We start from the raw sequence: 14,218 nt of genomic DNA, 5'->3' as shown, positions 1-14,218 counted from the left end.
AACCAACACTCAATACATCAAAAGTAGCTCAAAGCCTCCTTGAAGAGACCTAATGCATCCTAATCTAATAGGTCCGGACAGACCCTGACTGAAATATTAATATATTTAAAGGAATGTGTCTAGCCAAAAGGGTGTTCACCAGTCCTGCATGTACAAAAAATGAGACTCTCAGACACATTTTGACTTTGCCCTTCCAAAGGCACTGATGAGAAAAGAGAGTGTCTCAGTCAGCAAATTCCAAGTATTTTTTCCTAATTGGCAAGGCCATCTGTACTGTGAAGATAACTGAGCATAATCTCATTAAATTTTTTAAATTATTGGTAGTTCCCAACATACTACAGGGTTCCATTCCAATGACTCTGTCATAAGTCAGTCTTGATGTAAGTAGAATACCTCATTTATTTTCTTAAATTTTCATTATTATTACCTTTTATTATCAGTATCTTTATAAACCTCACCTTTATTTGTCTTTAGGGGTTGGCATGAGAATGATAACATCGGCAAATTACATGCTGCAACACTGTATGTAGTATATATTGCTAAGGATAAGATGTATGGAAAAAAAAAGGACGGTTATAAGTGCAGTTCATCATAACTCAAATATGTCATAAGTCGGGGACTACCTGTATAAAACTCAATGATGCATTCACTTGATGCTTAAGTATTTATTAAATCCCTACTGTACAGTTCTTCTGTGTACTGGAGATACAAAGGTAAACCAAACAATAAAAATTTCCTGCCGCTGTGGAGCCTACACGTTTACCTCATGGAGACAAAAAAAATATAAACACTGGTAAGCACCACAGAGAAAAATAAAGCAAATGAGGAGGACAGGGAAGTAGGAATGCTACAATTTTAAATAGGATAATCAGGGAGGACGTTACTGAAAAGGTAATAACTTGAAGGAATTGAGGGGAAAAAAAATGCAGTATCTAGGGGTAGGGCAGAAATAACCAAGACAGAGGGAACAGCAAACAGCCTTACATTTCTAATTTAATCAGGCTACAGAGAGAGAATAAGCTACATACTCCAGTCAAGGTGACAATTCCACTTCTCAGGGTTAATACATCCTAATTCAATCACTAGTTTCTGAGGTAGATGAGTCCAGGTTTCTGAATGTTCAACCCTCAAGGACAGATCTTGGTCCATGACAAGTCCACCAAGTTAACTAAATAGCATCCCGTGGGGCTTTGAGCAAAAAGCCAAATGTCTTTCTAACTTTCTCTGGTCTTTAGCAACAGTGTGCTGGATGAACCAGGTGGTAATGAGACTAGAGAAAAGATGACCAGTGGCAAGGTAGCTACAACAGTGCAGGAAGAAATGAAAGCACTAGCTTGGAGAAAAGTAGACAGATGATCGAGAAGGAAAGATAAGTTCATTCTTTGAGCTGTTCCTCAATGGGGAACAGCACAAAAGAAAAAAAAAAAAGGAAAACAATTTTTTAAAAAGAGAAAGAAGATGAAGTAAAAAAGGAACAGGACAATTTAAACCTGTGGGAGATGAAGGTGGTTGCATGGGTGAGTAGGGAATCACACTGTGACTTAAGGAATAGAAGGCCTTAGCCTCACCAAGTTTTCAGATTACAATAACATAAAATGGGAAAAAAGTAACTTTTCTCCTCAAGCTCCATATTCACATCATTTTCCAGAAGGAGCCATAATTTAAAGAAACCAAATTCAATAAAACAAATTATCAATGATTATGCCAGAGTTTATAATCAAGGCTTCGGACCACGGCAGTAAGATTAAAAGAGTACTTAATATTCAGTCACGACACTTTTTTCCAAGAGTAATACTTTAAAATACGCATTTTAGAGAGTTAATAATCAAAGCACAGTTATTATCTTGGGCAACATTTACTATGACCTTATTGAAAAAACAGTGGAGGATGATGAGTGTGCTAACCATCCCCAAAAATAAAATACTCCAAAAACATTTCAATCAAGGGCATAGTTAGAAAATAAAATCCATGTTTACTACCAAAAATGACAAGTAAAAATAAAATTAATCAAAGACATAAAACCTTACTGCAAATATACATGTAATTTACATACAGGAGACATTCTGGACGCAGCTATGAAGGTAGTCCCCAACTTAAGACATATTGAAGTTATGACAAACAGCACTCAACTACCGTATGTTTTTTTTTGTTTGTATTTTTTGTACATTTTCTGCTTAGTAATATGTATTATATACAATGTTGCAGCATGTAATTTTGCTGCTGTTACTCTCAGACATTCACTCAAAGATGTTCAGTGTTATGATTTACTGTTCAAAACATTGCCATTTAGTAAGCTATTGCCTGGGCTACAATGAAGTTAGTCCCAGCAGCTATCATGACCCTGACTGTGTTGTTACGGCACTGACGCTGACTTCACTGTAGACCAGGCCTACAGCGTGAATGTATTAAGCATTTCCTACCATCAGAAGCATCAGTTGTTAATTCCATTGTCGAAGTAAATTTTTATGATGTGTATTTATGTATGTATGTATTAAAATATATCTTTAAGTTTATATGTAATGATTCCAACCCCCAAAGACAAAGGTCAGATTTATAAAGATACTGATAATAAAAGGCAATAATAACGAAAACTGAAAAAAAAAAAAAAAAAAAGAAGTATTAAGCTTATGTCAAGACCGGCTTATGAAGGAGTTGAGGGAATGGAATTCCACCATAAATCAAGGACTATCTGCATTCAACTGCTTTAGAGTTTTTTTTTTTTTTTTTTTCCTCCAAGAAAATATTCAACAACTTGTCCATTTCACATGTTCGGGAAAAAAAATTTTTTTTTTTCATTCATGGAGTATACTGAATACACTGAAATCTGCGAGAGCCAGAACTCCACATGACTACCGTCATTCTGGATATCACAAGTTCTTTGCCTTAGACAGGTCTTACCACCTTTCTATTGTCCTCTATTAGTGGAAAATATTTGACTTTTCTTTCTCTGACAGGTTTCTGCCTTACACAAGTTCCAGCTTTCACAGGTTTTACTGTATTATACGAGCAAGTTTGAGAGATGCTTACCCAGTATTGATGGAAATGATTTCTATTAGTGGGTTCTTCCTAATCTTTGGCAAATCCAGTCGTGCTCCCCCCAACCGTTTTCCATTATCCTTTTTCTGACCCAGCAGTCTCACAGAGTGACCTTCAAAACAAAACACACAAATACACATTAGGATGAGCTGCACTTCACTTTAATTTACTGCTTTCAACAAATGTGCTAATGTTTGCATTTAACTTTTTTATTTATGAAACAAACAAAAAATAACCCAGAAATGCACAAACATTTGAGTCTCTGAAACACTATCAACAGGAAAAAAAAAAACAGCTGTGCTTGAATCCTACAGCCAAAAGTGCACTGCTCATAATATGTGCATGTTGATCTGCACAGGTAAGAGAAATAGAAATATCCTCAGAATGTAACTCCACAGGTATGGATGCTTCATAGCTTAGGCTAGATATGCAGATGACACAACCTGGCTTGCTGAAGGTGAAGAGGACTTGAAGCACTTCCTAATGAAGATCAAGAGCCACACCCTTCGGTATGGATTACACCTCAACATAAAGAAAACAAAAATCCTCATAGCTGGACCAATGAGCAACATCATGATAAATGGAGAAAAGATTGAAATTGTCAAGGATGTCATTTTACTTGGATCCACAATCAACACCCATTGAAGCAGCAGTCAAGAAGTCAAAAGACGTACTGCATTGGGCAAATCTGCTGCAAAAGACCTCTTTAAAGTGTTGTAAAGCAAAGATATCACCTTGGAGACTAAGGTGCACCTGACCCAAGCCATGGTATTTTCAATCGCATCATATGCATGTGAAAGCTGGACAACAAATAAGGAAGACTGAAAAAGAACTGACGCCTTTGGATTATGGTATTGGCAATGAATATTGAATATACCATGGACTGCCAAAAGAACAAGCAAGTCAGTCTTAGAAGAAGTACAGCCAGAATGCATCACAGAATGAGATGTAAGTATTCTCTCCTCCATTTTTAAAGGCGTTTGTGAAGGATTGGTAATAGGCCTTTCCAGTCCCGCATTGCAAGCACCAAGTTAACAGAAACCATGTCCTCACTTTTCACAGTTCCACAGTAACTGAGGTCCTACCATAAAACTGTGTCATGGATTGAATTATGTCCCTCAAAAAAATGTGTATATCAACTTGGTTAGGCCATGATTCCCAGTATTGTATGGTTGCCCTCCATTTTGTGACTGTAATTTTACGTTGAGAGGATTAGGGTGGGATTGTAACACCACTCTCACTCATGGCACCTCCCTGATCCAAGGTAAAGGGAGTTTACCTGGGCTATGGCCCGCACCACCTTTTATCTCTCAAGAGATAAAAGGAAAGGGAAGCAAGCAGAGAGTTGGGGACCTCATACCACCAAGAAAGAAGCACCAGGAGCAGAGTGCATCTTTTAAACCTGGGGTCCCTGTGCCCGAGAATCTCGTCAACCAGGGGAAGATTGAGGACAAGGACCTTCCTCCAGAGCTGACAGAGAGAGATAGCCTCCCCCTGGAGCTGACACCCTGAATTTAGACTTTTAGCCTACTTTAGTGAAAAAATAAACTTCTCTTACAGAATGCCCCGTGTGCATTTGAAAAGAACGTGTATTATGCAGTCGGTGGAAGGACTGTTCTTTCATGTTAGGTTAAACTGCTTGACAAAGTTATTCAAGTCTCCTATATTCTGGTGGCTTTCTGTCTAGTTGCTCTACCAAATATTGAAAGTAGGGTATTGAAAACGCCAACTGTTATTTTTGAACTACCTAGTTCTCAATCTTGTCATGGTTGCTTCATGTGTTTTGGGGTTTTGTTGTTAGATGCATATACATTGATAACTGTTATATCTTCCTAATGTACTGAGCTAATTATCATTATAAAACCCCCCTTTGTCTCTAGTAATATTTTTGAGTTAAAATCCATCTTGTTTGATAGTAAAGTAGCCACTCCAGCTCTCTTATTGTAACTGTTTGCATGATGTATATTTTTCCATCCTTTTATTTTCAACCTACTTGTGTTTTTGAATCTAGAGTTTATCTGCTGTAGACAGCATATAGTTGGAACTTACTTTTTGGTCCAGCTTGACAATCTTTTGATTGGAATGGTTAGATAAGTGACATTTAATGTAATTACTGATATGTTTTGGGTTCACGTAAATCCTGGTAGTGTAGCGGTTAAGTGCTATGGCTGCTAACCAAAGGGTCAGCAGCTCGAATCCACCAGGCGCTCCTTGGAAACTCCATGGGGCAGTTCTACTCTGCCCTATAGGGTCGCTATGAGTCGGAATCAACTTGACGGCACTGGCTTTGGTTTTTGGTTTTGGTTTTGGGGTTTGCATGTTCCTTTTTGCTTTTATACATCTGTTATCTCTCTCGTTCCTCTTCTCCCTTTATTGCCACCTTCTGTGTTAAATATTTTTGTGTAGGATTTTAATTATTGCTGATTTCATTACTTTTACTGCTGTTATTTATTTTCTTAGTGGTTGCTGTGAGAATTTAAATATACCACAATCTATTTCAGAATAGTACCAACTTAATTCTAGTAAAAAATAGAAACTTTGTTCCAACATATCTTCTTTTACCTTCTCCTCCTTTTGTTGTCCTATTTTTTTGTTTGTCCTATTGTTGTCACATTAATAACAGATACAGTCATATAAACACAAAAACAAGCATTATAATTATTGTTTTATATAATCTTATGTGTTTTAAAGAAGAAAAAATGTATATTTCTAGAGTATTTTGTATTTACTATTTCCACCACTCTTGAATTTATTCCTAGGGATCCATGGTACCATTTGGTATCACTTCCTTTCTGTCTGAAGAAGTCCCTTTAGTATTTCTTATAAAGCAGGTTTGCTAACAACAAATTCTATTATTCTTTTTTTATCTGGGAATGTCACCTTCATCTGTGAAAGACTGTTTTGCTGGGTAAAGAATTACTGGTTGGCACTTTTTTTGATTGTTTACTTTGAGCATTATGAATATATGACTTTGATCTCAATTGCTTCTGATGAGAATTCAACTATTAATTGCATTGTTGCTCCACTGTACATACAGGTCTCTTTTTTTCCCCCTCTTGTACTTTCAAAATTTTCTCTTTGTCTTTCCACAGTTTGACTATGATGGGTAGAGATATGGATCTCTGTGATTATCCCACATGGGATTCATTTAGATTTCTAGACCTAAAAAGTAATATTTTTTTTTTATAAAGTTTGGGAAGTTTTCAACCAATATTTTTTCTGCATTTTCTATCCTCTCTCCTTCTGTGACTCCCATGACACATTTATTAGTATGCTGGATGTTGTCCCACAGGTCTCTGAGGCTCTGTTCATTTTTCCTCTGTTCTTCCGATTGAATAATTTCTATTGATCTATCTTCAAATTTACTAATTCTTTTTCTTCTGGCATTTTATTATGAAATTGAGCCCCTCTAGAGAATGTTCTGTTTCAGTACTTCAACTCTAGATTTCCTATAGGTCCTTTTTTCTAAAACAATTTCTAACATTTTGTGAGTCTGTATTCAAATTACTGTCATAATACTTTCCTTTAATTCTTTTAGCATGGTTTCATTTCATTTGAAGTCTTTGCCTGCTAAATTCAACATCTGTTGACACCCAGAAACGGTTTGTATCAACAGCTTTTTTTCCCTGAATATTTTTTATGGTTATACTATTTCCTTGCATGTTTCATAATATTTTGTTGAATACTGGAAATTTAATCTGAATGCTGACTTCTCTCCCAAAGGTTGCTGTTTGCGCTCAGTAACTTGCCTGGACTAAATCTATCAAGTCCCTCCTCAGTTATTTGTTTTGTTTTTCCCCCAAGCATGGCCTCCTAGAGGCCACCTCTGTGTCTGCGTAAGTTTTGCTCAGTCAAAGACTAGTCACAGGTTTGTTCAAACACGTTAAAACAGTAAGATTCCTACTATCTGCTGATGGATTTGTATATGTACCAGGGAGGGTATTCAAACTTCTGGCCACTTTCAAGTATTCCTCATCTTTTACTTCCTCCGAGGCTTTCCTGGATCCTCTCCCATCTCCTCTGTTAGTGCATCCAGGCTCCATCAGTCAGATACGTGTGGGCCCATTCCAGTCTCTGCTATATATGTATACCTCTTCTGACCAAATCATGGTATGTAGAGAGCTTATCAATCCTTCTATGTGCTGTCTCATCTCTCAGAATTCCCTGTTAAATCACTGGCTAATCTGCCTGTTCACTGCTTGCACCAAACAGGCCCAGAACTTCAGGCTGGTAGAACCAGAGGCCCTCCCTGTCACTTGCCATCAAGTTCTCCACTTTAACTGACAGTTCTCCAAATCAACTGAGCTTTCTCTGGGAGTGATGATGAAGCTGAAGGTTTTCACACCTTCCTCGGCCTTGGTTGAGCAACCTTGCCCACAGTGAGAGGGGTGGATGGGAACAGTCACAGGTAAAAAAACACCACGGACCCACACTGTGCTTACCCAAAATTCAGTTGTTTTCATGAATAAACCCTTCTCAGTTTGCTGAACACAGTTAGTAGATTTCCAGAGGATTGGAATAATTTGTTCTGACCATTAGTTGAGCCTTTATTGTAGCTTTTGAGAAGATTTGTTGACCTCCTCACATCAACATGCCAGAAGCAAATCAAAGACAACTTTTTAAACAGCAATTATTTAAAATTAATTCAAATACATAATTAGTATAGATATAAGAGTCTAAGCAATTATATGTATGTTTCATTGCCCTCACTTCAGAAAGATATATAGCTTAAACATCTCCTGTACAGACAGCTTTCCATGGTCACAGTAATAAAACCATCAGTCATTGCCTTTTGCACTAATCACTTTAATAAGAAGCATTAAGTACTTCATTCATTCTGAAAATTCTTACTGTGATGTAGAAACACAGCTAGAGAGTCAAGCAGGCATTTGGCGCATCAGGCTTCATGGATTTTCATGATAAGATGAACTCTTCAACCAAAAGTCCAGTTAATGAAGAGGTAAGCAAGATTGGCATGATAACATAATAGCTCTCCGAGATATGCCAACAGTACAAGAATGACTGTGCAAAGGCTTGCTGTTTTCACACTAGCATGAGACAAATTTCATTACCTCCTGCCGAACCTTCTCTAAGATGCAGCCCGCACTGATATCATTTGATAAATTATTCTTCTTCACTATCTACATGCAAATAAAAGAATATATCTCTGCCTGATAATATGAGTTATTTTCCAATCCAATGATTCATTAAAGAGCTGATGACCTAACAATAGTCTGTTTTTTGAAAAAAAATTGAAAATTATATTAAAGACAAAGTAGAAAATAACAGGGAAGTTTCTCATTATAGCTGGTCAAAGATGAAAGGATGTAAATTCAACCAGAGAACAATAATTTAAACAAACAAACAAAAAAAATGGACTACGGAGTAAAAAAAGTTTTCTTTGTTACACACCAACTACTTTAAAATTTCTGTTTCAAGCAGAGCTGCTGTGGCAAATTAATTCCTTAGGCCCACAGACAATAGGATGGAAATATTAGCTATGAATCATTACCTACTATATCTGAAGTTATCAATCTGCTACCATTTAAAACAACCTGAATTTTGACAGGATAAAGAATAAAACTGAAGGAGTCGTCTTAAAGAAGGAATGTCTTTGGAAAGTAAAAGAGAGGAAACAAGGACTTGGAACCAGAGAAACATGCTGAAGGAGTAAAGATACGAGGGGTTATTTTGGAGCCAATTTACCTTGAAAATGAACACGCTATATTTATGAAGGCACCATGAAGCAGAAAACGCAACTATACATTCACACAACGCTTCTTGATTCTTTCTCTTTAGCTATTGATGATGTCTAGCATTGCGATGGGGAAAAAAAACTGATGCTCAATGAGTACTGATTTAGAAGCCCTGGTGACGCAGTGGTTAAAGCGTTCGGCTGCCAACGCAAAGGTCAGCGGTTCGAACCCATGAGCCGCTCCATGGGAGAAAGGTACGACAGTCTATTTTTGTAAAGATTTACAGCCTTGGAAACCCTATGCAGCAGCTCTACTCTGTCTCATAGGATCACTATGAGTGGGAATCGACCTGATGGCTATGGGTTTGGCTTTGGTTTTGGAGTACTGATTTATTTTGTGACTTCTGTGAATTTCCTCACCCTTTGTGGCTTGAGCGAGGGGGAAGGGGCAATAAAAGAAAGAAATCAAGACAACAGGGTTTAAAAGAAAAAGAGAAAGCAAATGATACCAATTTGACATCATTTCAATTCCATGTAATGAGAAATTTCGGGAGGGAGGGTTAACAGATGGGAAGAATGATGCTTAGTGTGACCAAGTGACAACAACAGGAGACCACTGAGGACATGGTGGTGGTAAGACTCAAAGTGATGAAAACAGAAATACGGAAGCTTACTACAAGGATGAAAAAGATTGTCTGATACGTTGAATGGGGCACCCTCAAACATTATGTTTTTGAGATCGTCCATCTTTTCCAGTTTAAATGTAAGTTCCCATTTCTTCTCTCTCAATAATAATCAATTGTGTCTCAGTGTGTTTATTAATCACCTTTAATAAACATTTCTCTAAATTGTTATTTACAAGTGTTACATGAAATTCAACCTTGTTAAAATCAAATTCAATTTTAAGCCTTAAGACTTTCAGCAGTTATTTATAAATCAGCTACAAAAACCCGATCCCATGCTGCTTTTCACACCTGATGTAATCCATCAAAGAATCTCACTAAACCATTTTATCAGCTAAAATTATTATCTATTATAAAATATTGACCCAAAAACTAGCTTTTTACATAATTTACTGTTGTGCAGCTATTCCTGAATTCATGATACTGAAAAACCCATGTGAAGAAAAACAAAGGCATGTTTTGTATAGCAATTGCTACACTAGCTTAATCAATGTCAAATACTATCTCTGCATCTTCAAAGGCAAAATATCTTTTCTAAATTCCACAGTGCTAACTGCTTTGAACATTATGAGAGCTGAAAGAAAACACCCAACCCATATATACTAGAAAGCACAGTCTGTCAACATCCCATGAAGTTAATTATAATGGTCATTCACAAATACAAAAGAACAAGCCCCTGGAACATAAGCACATATACTAATTGAGTGACAGAAATGTGACTAGTCACAAGGCATATATTTATTAACTAAATAAATGTTCCCATGCACGCAACAATTTTCCTTCCTTTGGTTCTCAGGACCTAGCACCTATAAATTAGCTTTAGAATATTATTCCACATTACATAAATACCAACGATCTAGCAACTTGGTCCCCTATTGCTGTTTTTTTTTTTTCCTTTAATTTTTCTGCTTAAGTTTCTATAAACACGCAGACTTCCCTTTAGTGGTTTCTCCAGCCCACCTCATTTTAAGGGCCATTCATTGTTTCCTTTAATATGTGACCATTCCACCACCGCCGCCACCAGCGAGGGTTCCTGCCAAGTTTCCCTGATCTCTTGCTGACTGCTCTCGCTTCGCACAAATTTAGTCCTGTTAAGAGCATACTCAGAAGACCTGTCTGAACCCTAAGCTCTGGGTCATCCTGCTGGAAAATTTCCTATTAAAGCAACCTAACATGCTGCTGTGGGCAAAGGGCAGAAGTCGACTGGCAGAAAATGCCAGCAAAAACAAAGAGTAGATGTACTACAGACACCAACTTTCTCTTAAGTCAATTTGGTCAAATTAATTTGAATATTATTTGAGACTATAACACAATAACACAGGGATGGTCAAATTAATCTGTCTTCCCTACAAAACGTTCAGTATTATTGTTGGGCATATCCTTAACAGGCATTTTTAACCACTTAATTGCAAAGAAAAACAAAAGCGTAGCCAAAAGTTTGTCTCTATTCCATTCCGCGTCATTCCTCATCTGTAGACTCCTATAAGAAAATAAACCATCCTCTGACTCTCACTTTCAAATGTAGATGAAAATTCAACTGAAGCCACCACAAGCTGTTCTATAGGAGAGCTGGGAAACAGGGAAAACTGGAGCACTATCCCATATATATCTTTAAAGATAACAGTCTGACCCAGTTGCCCTTCATTTCATCTCTAATCATGACTTGACTGACTTGTACTGCGGGCAGGAAAAAGGCAATCTAAATGGAGGGAGGTTAGAGAGGGAATATCTGGAGCAGACTCTTGGCTTTAAACTTCAACCACACCTCTCCAAAGATGGTAACATGAAATCAGTTTAGAAATGTAACAAAAAAAAAAACCAAATAAGATGTACATTTTATATTGCCATAAAATACATTTAATGCATATGCACAACAATCAAAAATTTCACAAAATAATATTAGACATAAGCTAAAAAAAATTGAATTACATGTGAAATATGATTTTATTAGTAATTAAATGCAACATAAACAACAACAACAATCAAACAAGTTGCCATCAAGTTGACTTCAACTCATGGCAACTCTATGTACGTTAGAGTACAACTGTGTTCCAAAGGGTTTTCAATGGCTGATTTTTCATAAGATTGCCAGGGCTTTTTTCCAAAGCACCTTTGGGTAGACTCAAACCTCTAACCTTTCAGTTAGCAGTCAACTGCATTCATTGTTTGCACCACACTGGGAGGATTCCCAAAATAGTACTCCTGACCAAAAAAACAAACAAACAAAACTATTCTGTCCTAACCTACAAATTGGTTTTGGTCCTAAGGTCTTGAGAAAAATGACATGTAAATAAATAAATGGAAAGAAGTGGCAGAGATGCTCTGATGAACGTTTGCTTGGTGCAGTGGGACACCACAAGGAAGCAGTCATCTCTCCCTAGGAAGATCTGGAAAGGCTTCAAGGGAGAGGTGGCACTTTAGTGTGGGAGGCTGAGCTGGCAGGAAACACAATGTAAGTACTGTATTTTTACACAAATAATGTGTAATTTGTTTGCCAACTGCCCCACTCTGAGAGGTATTTTCCTAAGCACATTACACCAATTTTTTTTGACACGTTGCTGTAAAAAAAAAAAACTAGCATAGTGTACTCACAAAAATATCTCAAGGGGGGAGGGCACGGTTGGCAAACCAATGTAGAAGGCACATGTTATTTGTGTTAAAATACGGTATACGAGCATATCTTTTTCATGATACATTTAAAGACAATATTACTAACACAGCAAGCACAGTTCTAGGCTAGAATTTCTCCTTGTGCCTCATTTTTGGCTTCTTAAATCCAGTCTAGTTAAGAGCTTATCATTAAATCCAGATTTCACGGAAAAGATTTATTAAGGCTTGGCGGGAAGGCCATCTAAGGCACAACAACTGCTCTCTATTCAGCTGGAACAACGAAGAAGGAAAGTCTGGAATAGGAGTAGGATATGGGGATATGGAATGTGTGGCTAATTGTCTCCATGAACAACTGCTCCCTTTCCCATGAGACCAGAAGAACTGGATGGTGCCCAACTACCATAACTGTACATTTTGATCAAAGATTACATAGAAGAATCCTGATCAAAAGGGGGAAAATGCAGAAAAGAATTTCAAATCCAGACTTCCTGGAGCCATGAAGGTTGGATGAACCCCTGAAGCTACTTCCCTGAGATAATCCTTAAGCTTTAAGACTTAAACCAAAGATATTCCCCGAAGTCTTCCTAAAACCAAACAACGGTTTAACTTAACTAGTAAAAAAAACATCTGCCTTGAGCATCATGCTCTTTTAATAACTTTCTATATGGGATCAAATTGACAATAGCAACTCAAAGATTAGATAGAAAGCTTAGGGGGCTGTGACTTTATGTTAATGGAGGAGGAACAACTCAGAAACGGAGGATGAGAATGATTACACAACTCAAAGATGTAATCAATGGCACTAAATGGTACATGTAGAAACTGTTGAATTAGTTTAGTTTTTTTTTTTTTTGCTGTGTGTATTCTCAACAATAACAAAATAAATAAAGTTATATATATTAAAAAAAAAAAAAAAGGTGTGGCATGAAGGAGCTGAGCCCCAAATCTTCAAAAAACGAAAATGCTCCTAAATTCAGATTATGAGGTAGGAATTATGTGGGCTTGAGGTGCATTCTTAGTTCCAGTCAAAAGACTAATCAAACTTTTTTTTTTAATTTAATTTTAAGAAATGTCAATTAATGCTGGTTACGAAATGTTAAAGATTAAAAGTTATCAACCTTGAAATATTTGTTTAAAGCTGGAACACTTATCTGAGCCTAAATATTTAACCAAGAGTTAGAATATAGGCCACATCCTTCAAAAATGTGGAAAAATTTTCTTGACCTAACTATCTGACAGTAAAAACTGTACAAGCCTTGTTATACATTAAAACCTTCACAGATTACCCTTTAAAGAACACATCCCAGAGAATTTTCTCAGTAGAACCTCTCTTTATCAGTTTTTTATTGGTCAGATTCACTTTTTCTTGATCACTTAGCGTAAGGTATACTTTTATTTGCTCGTTCCCTAATTTAAGCACTTTTCCGCAAGGTCAGAGTAAAATACCGGATTCAGAAATTTAAAAAAGAGAGAAATGAAAGGACTTTTATGTTGGTACAAAATAAGATAATAAGTAAAACTGAAAGGAAGGAAAGTGGGAAAAGGAGATCAAAGAGCAAACAAAAGATATGAAGGAACAAAATACATGAGGGGAGTTGTGAAAAAGAACTAGAGAGAGGTGAACAATAGGTATGAGGAAAAGAAATAATAAATGAGCCTCCCTTTCTCATTTCCCTCCATCAAATGTAAGCAGCCTGACAGGACGTAAAGAACATGGGATTTGGAATCAGAGGAGTTGGTTTCAAATGATAGTTACACTGCTGCCTAGCTGCATAATCAGCAATGCCAGGCTTCCTGTGGTGTAGAAATGAATTAATGTATAGGAGAAGGGTGAGCTACAAAGAATTATACAGAAGTTAATTACAGTCGCTACTATAGTTAATGCTATTATAATCCTATCAAGACCTACAGCGCTAACAACACTTTGTTCTCACAAAAGCAAGAAGGCAAGGAGATTTCCAAAACTTTCAAAAACCTGAAAGTCAGATTCTGAATATTTTTAAAGCTCTGGAGGGCTATGAATTAGGTTACGAGTAACTGCATTGGTAATGATAATAAAATCTGGGAATGATTTTTTTTAATGTATAAGGTAGAGTGGGCTCAAGGTCATCCCTATGAAATTACTTATTTGCATTCAAACATAGTTTCCTGCGAATGAGGGAAGGGGAAGGTGGCATAGGTAGTGTTCTAGGAA

At 36.9% G+C, this 14,218-nt stretch overlaps 1 protein-coding gene across 2 annotated transcripts in view; it reads right to left on the bottom strand.

Moving 5' to 3' along the window:
- CDKAL1 (CDK5 regulatory subunit associated protein 1 like 1) overlaps positions 1-14,218 on the bottom strand; it is a 794,624-nt gene that overhangs the window by 523,812 nt on the left and 256,594 nt on the right. For both annotated transcript variants that reach the window (XM_049876026.1, XM_049876110.1), the window contains one exon: positions 3,028-3,148. In XM_049876026.1, coding sequence (XP_049731983.1) covers positions 3,028-3,148 — 121 coding nt within the window. The remainder of the gene's footprint in view (positions 1-3,027; positions 3,149-14,218) is intronic.

Source organism: Elephas maximus, chromosome 1 (assembly GCF_024166365.1).
Source record: "Elephas maximus indicus isolate mEleMax1 chromosome 1, mEleMax1 primary haplotype, whole genome shotgun sequence".
In the NCBI taxonomy this organism is placed as follows: Eukaryota; Metazoa; Chordata; class Mammalia; order Proboscidea; family Elephantidae; genus Elephas; species Elephas maximus.
This window is presented reverse-complemented; position numbering and strand designations above follow the sequence as displayed.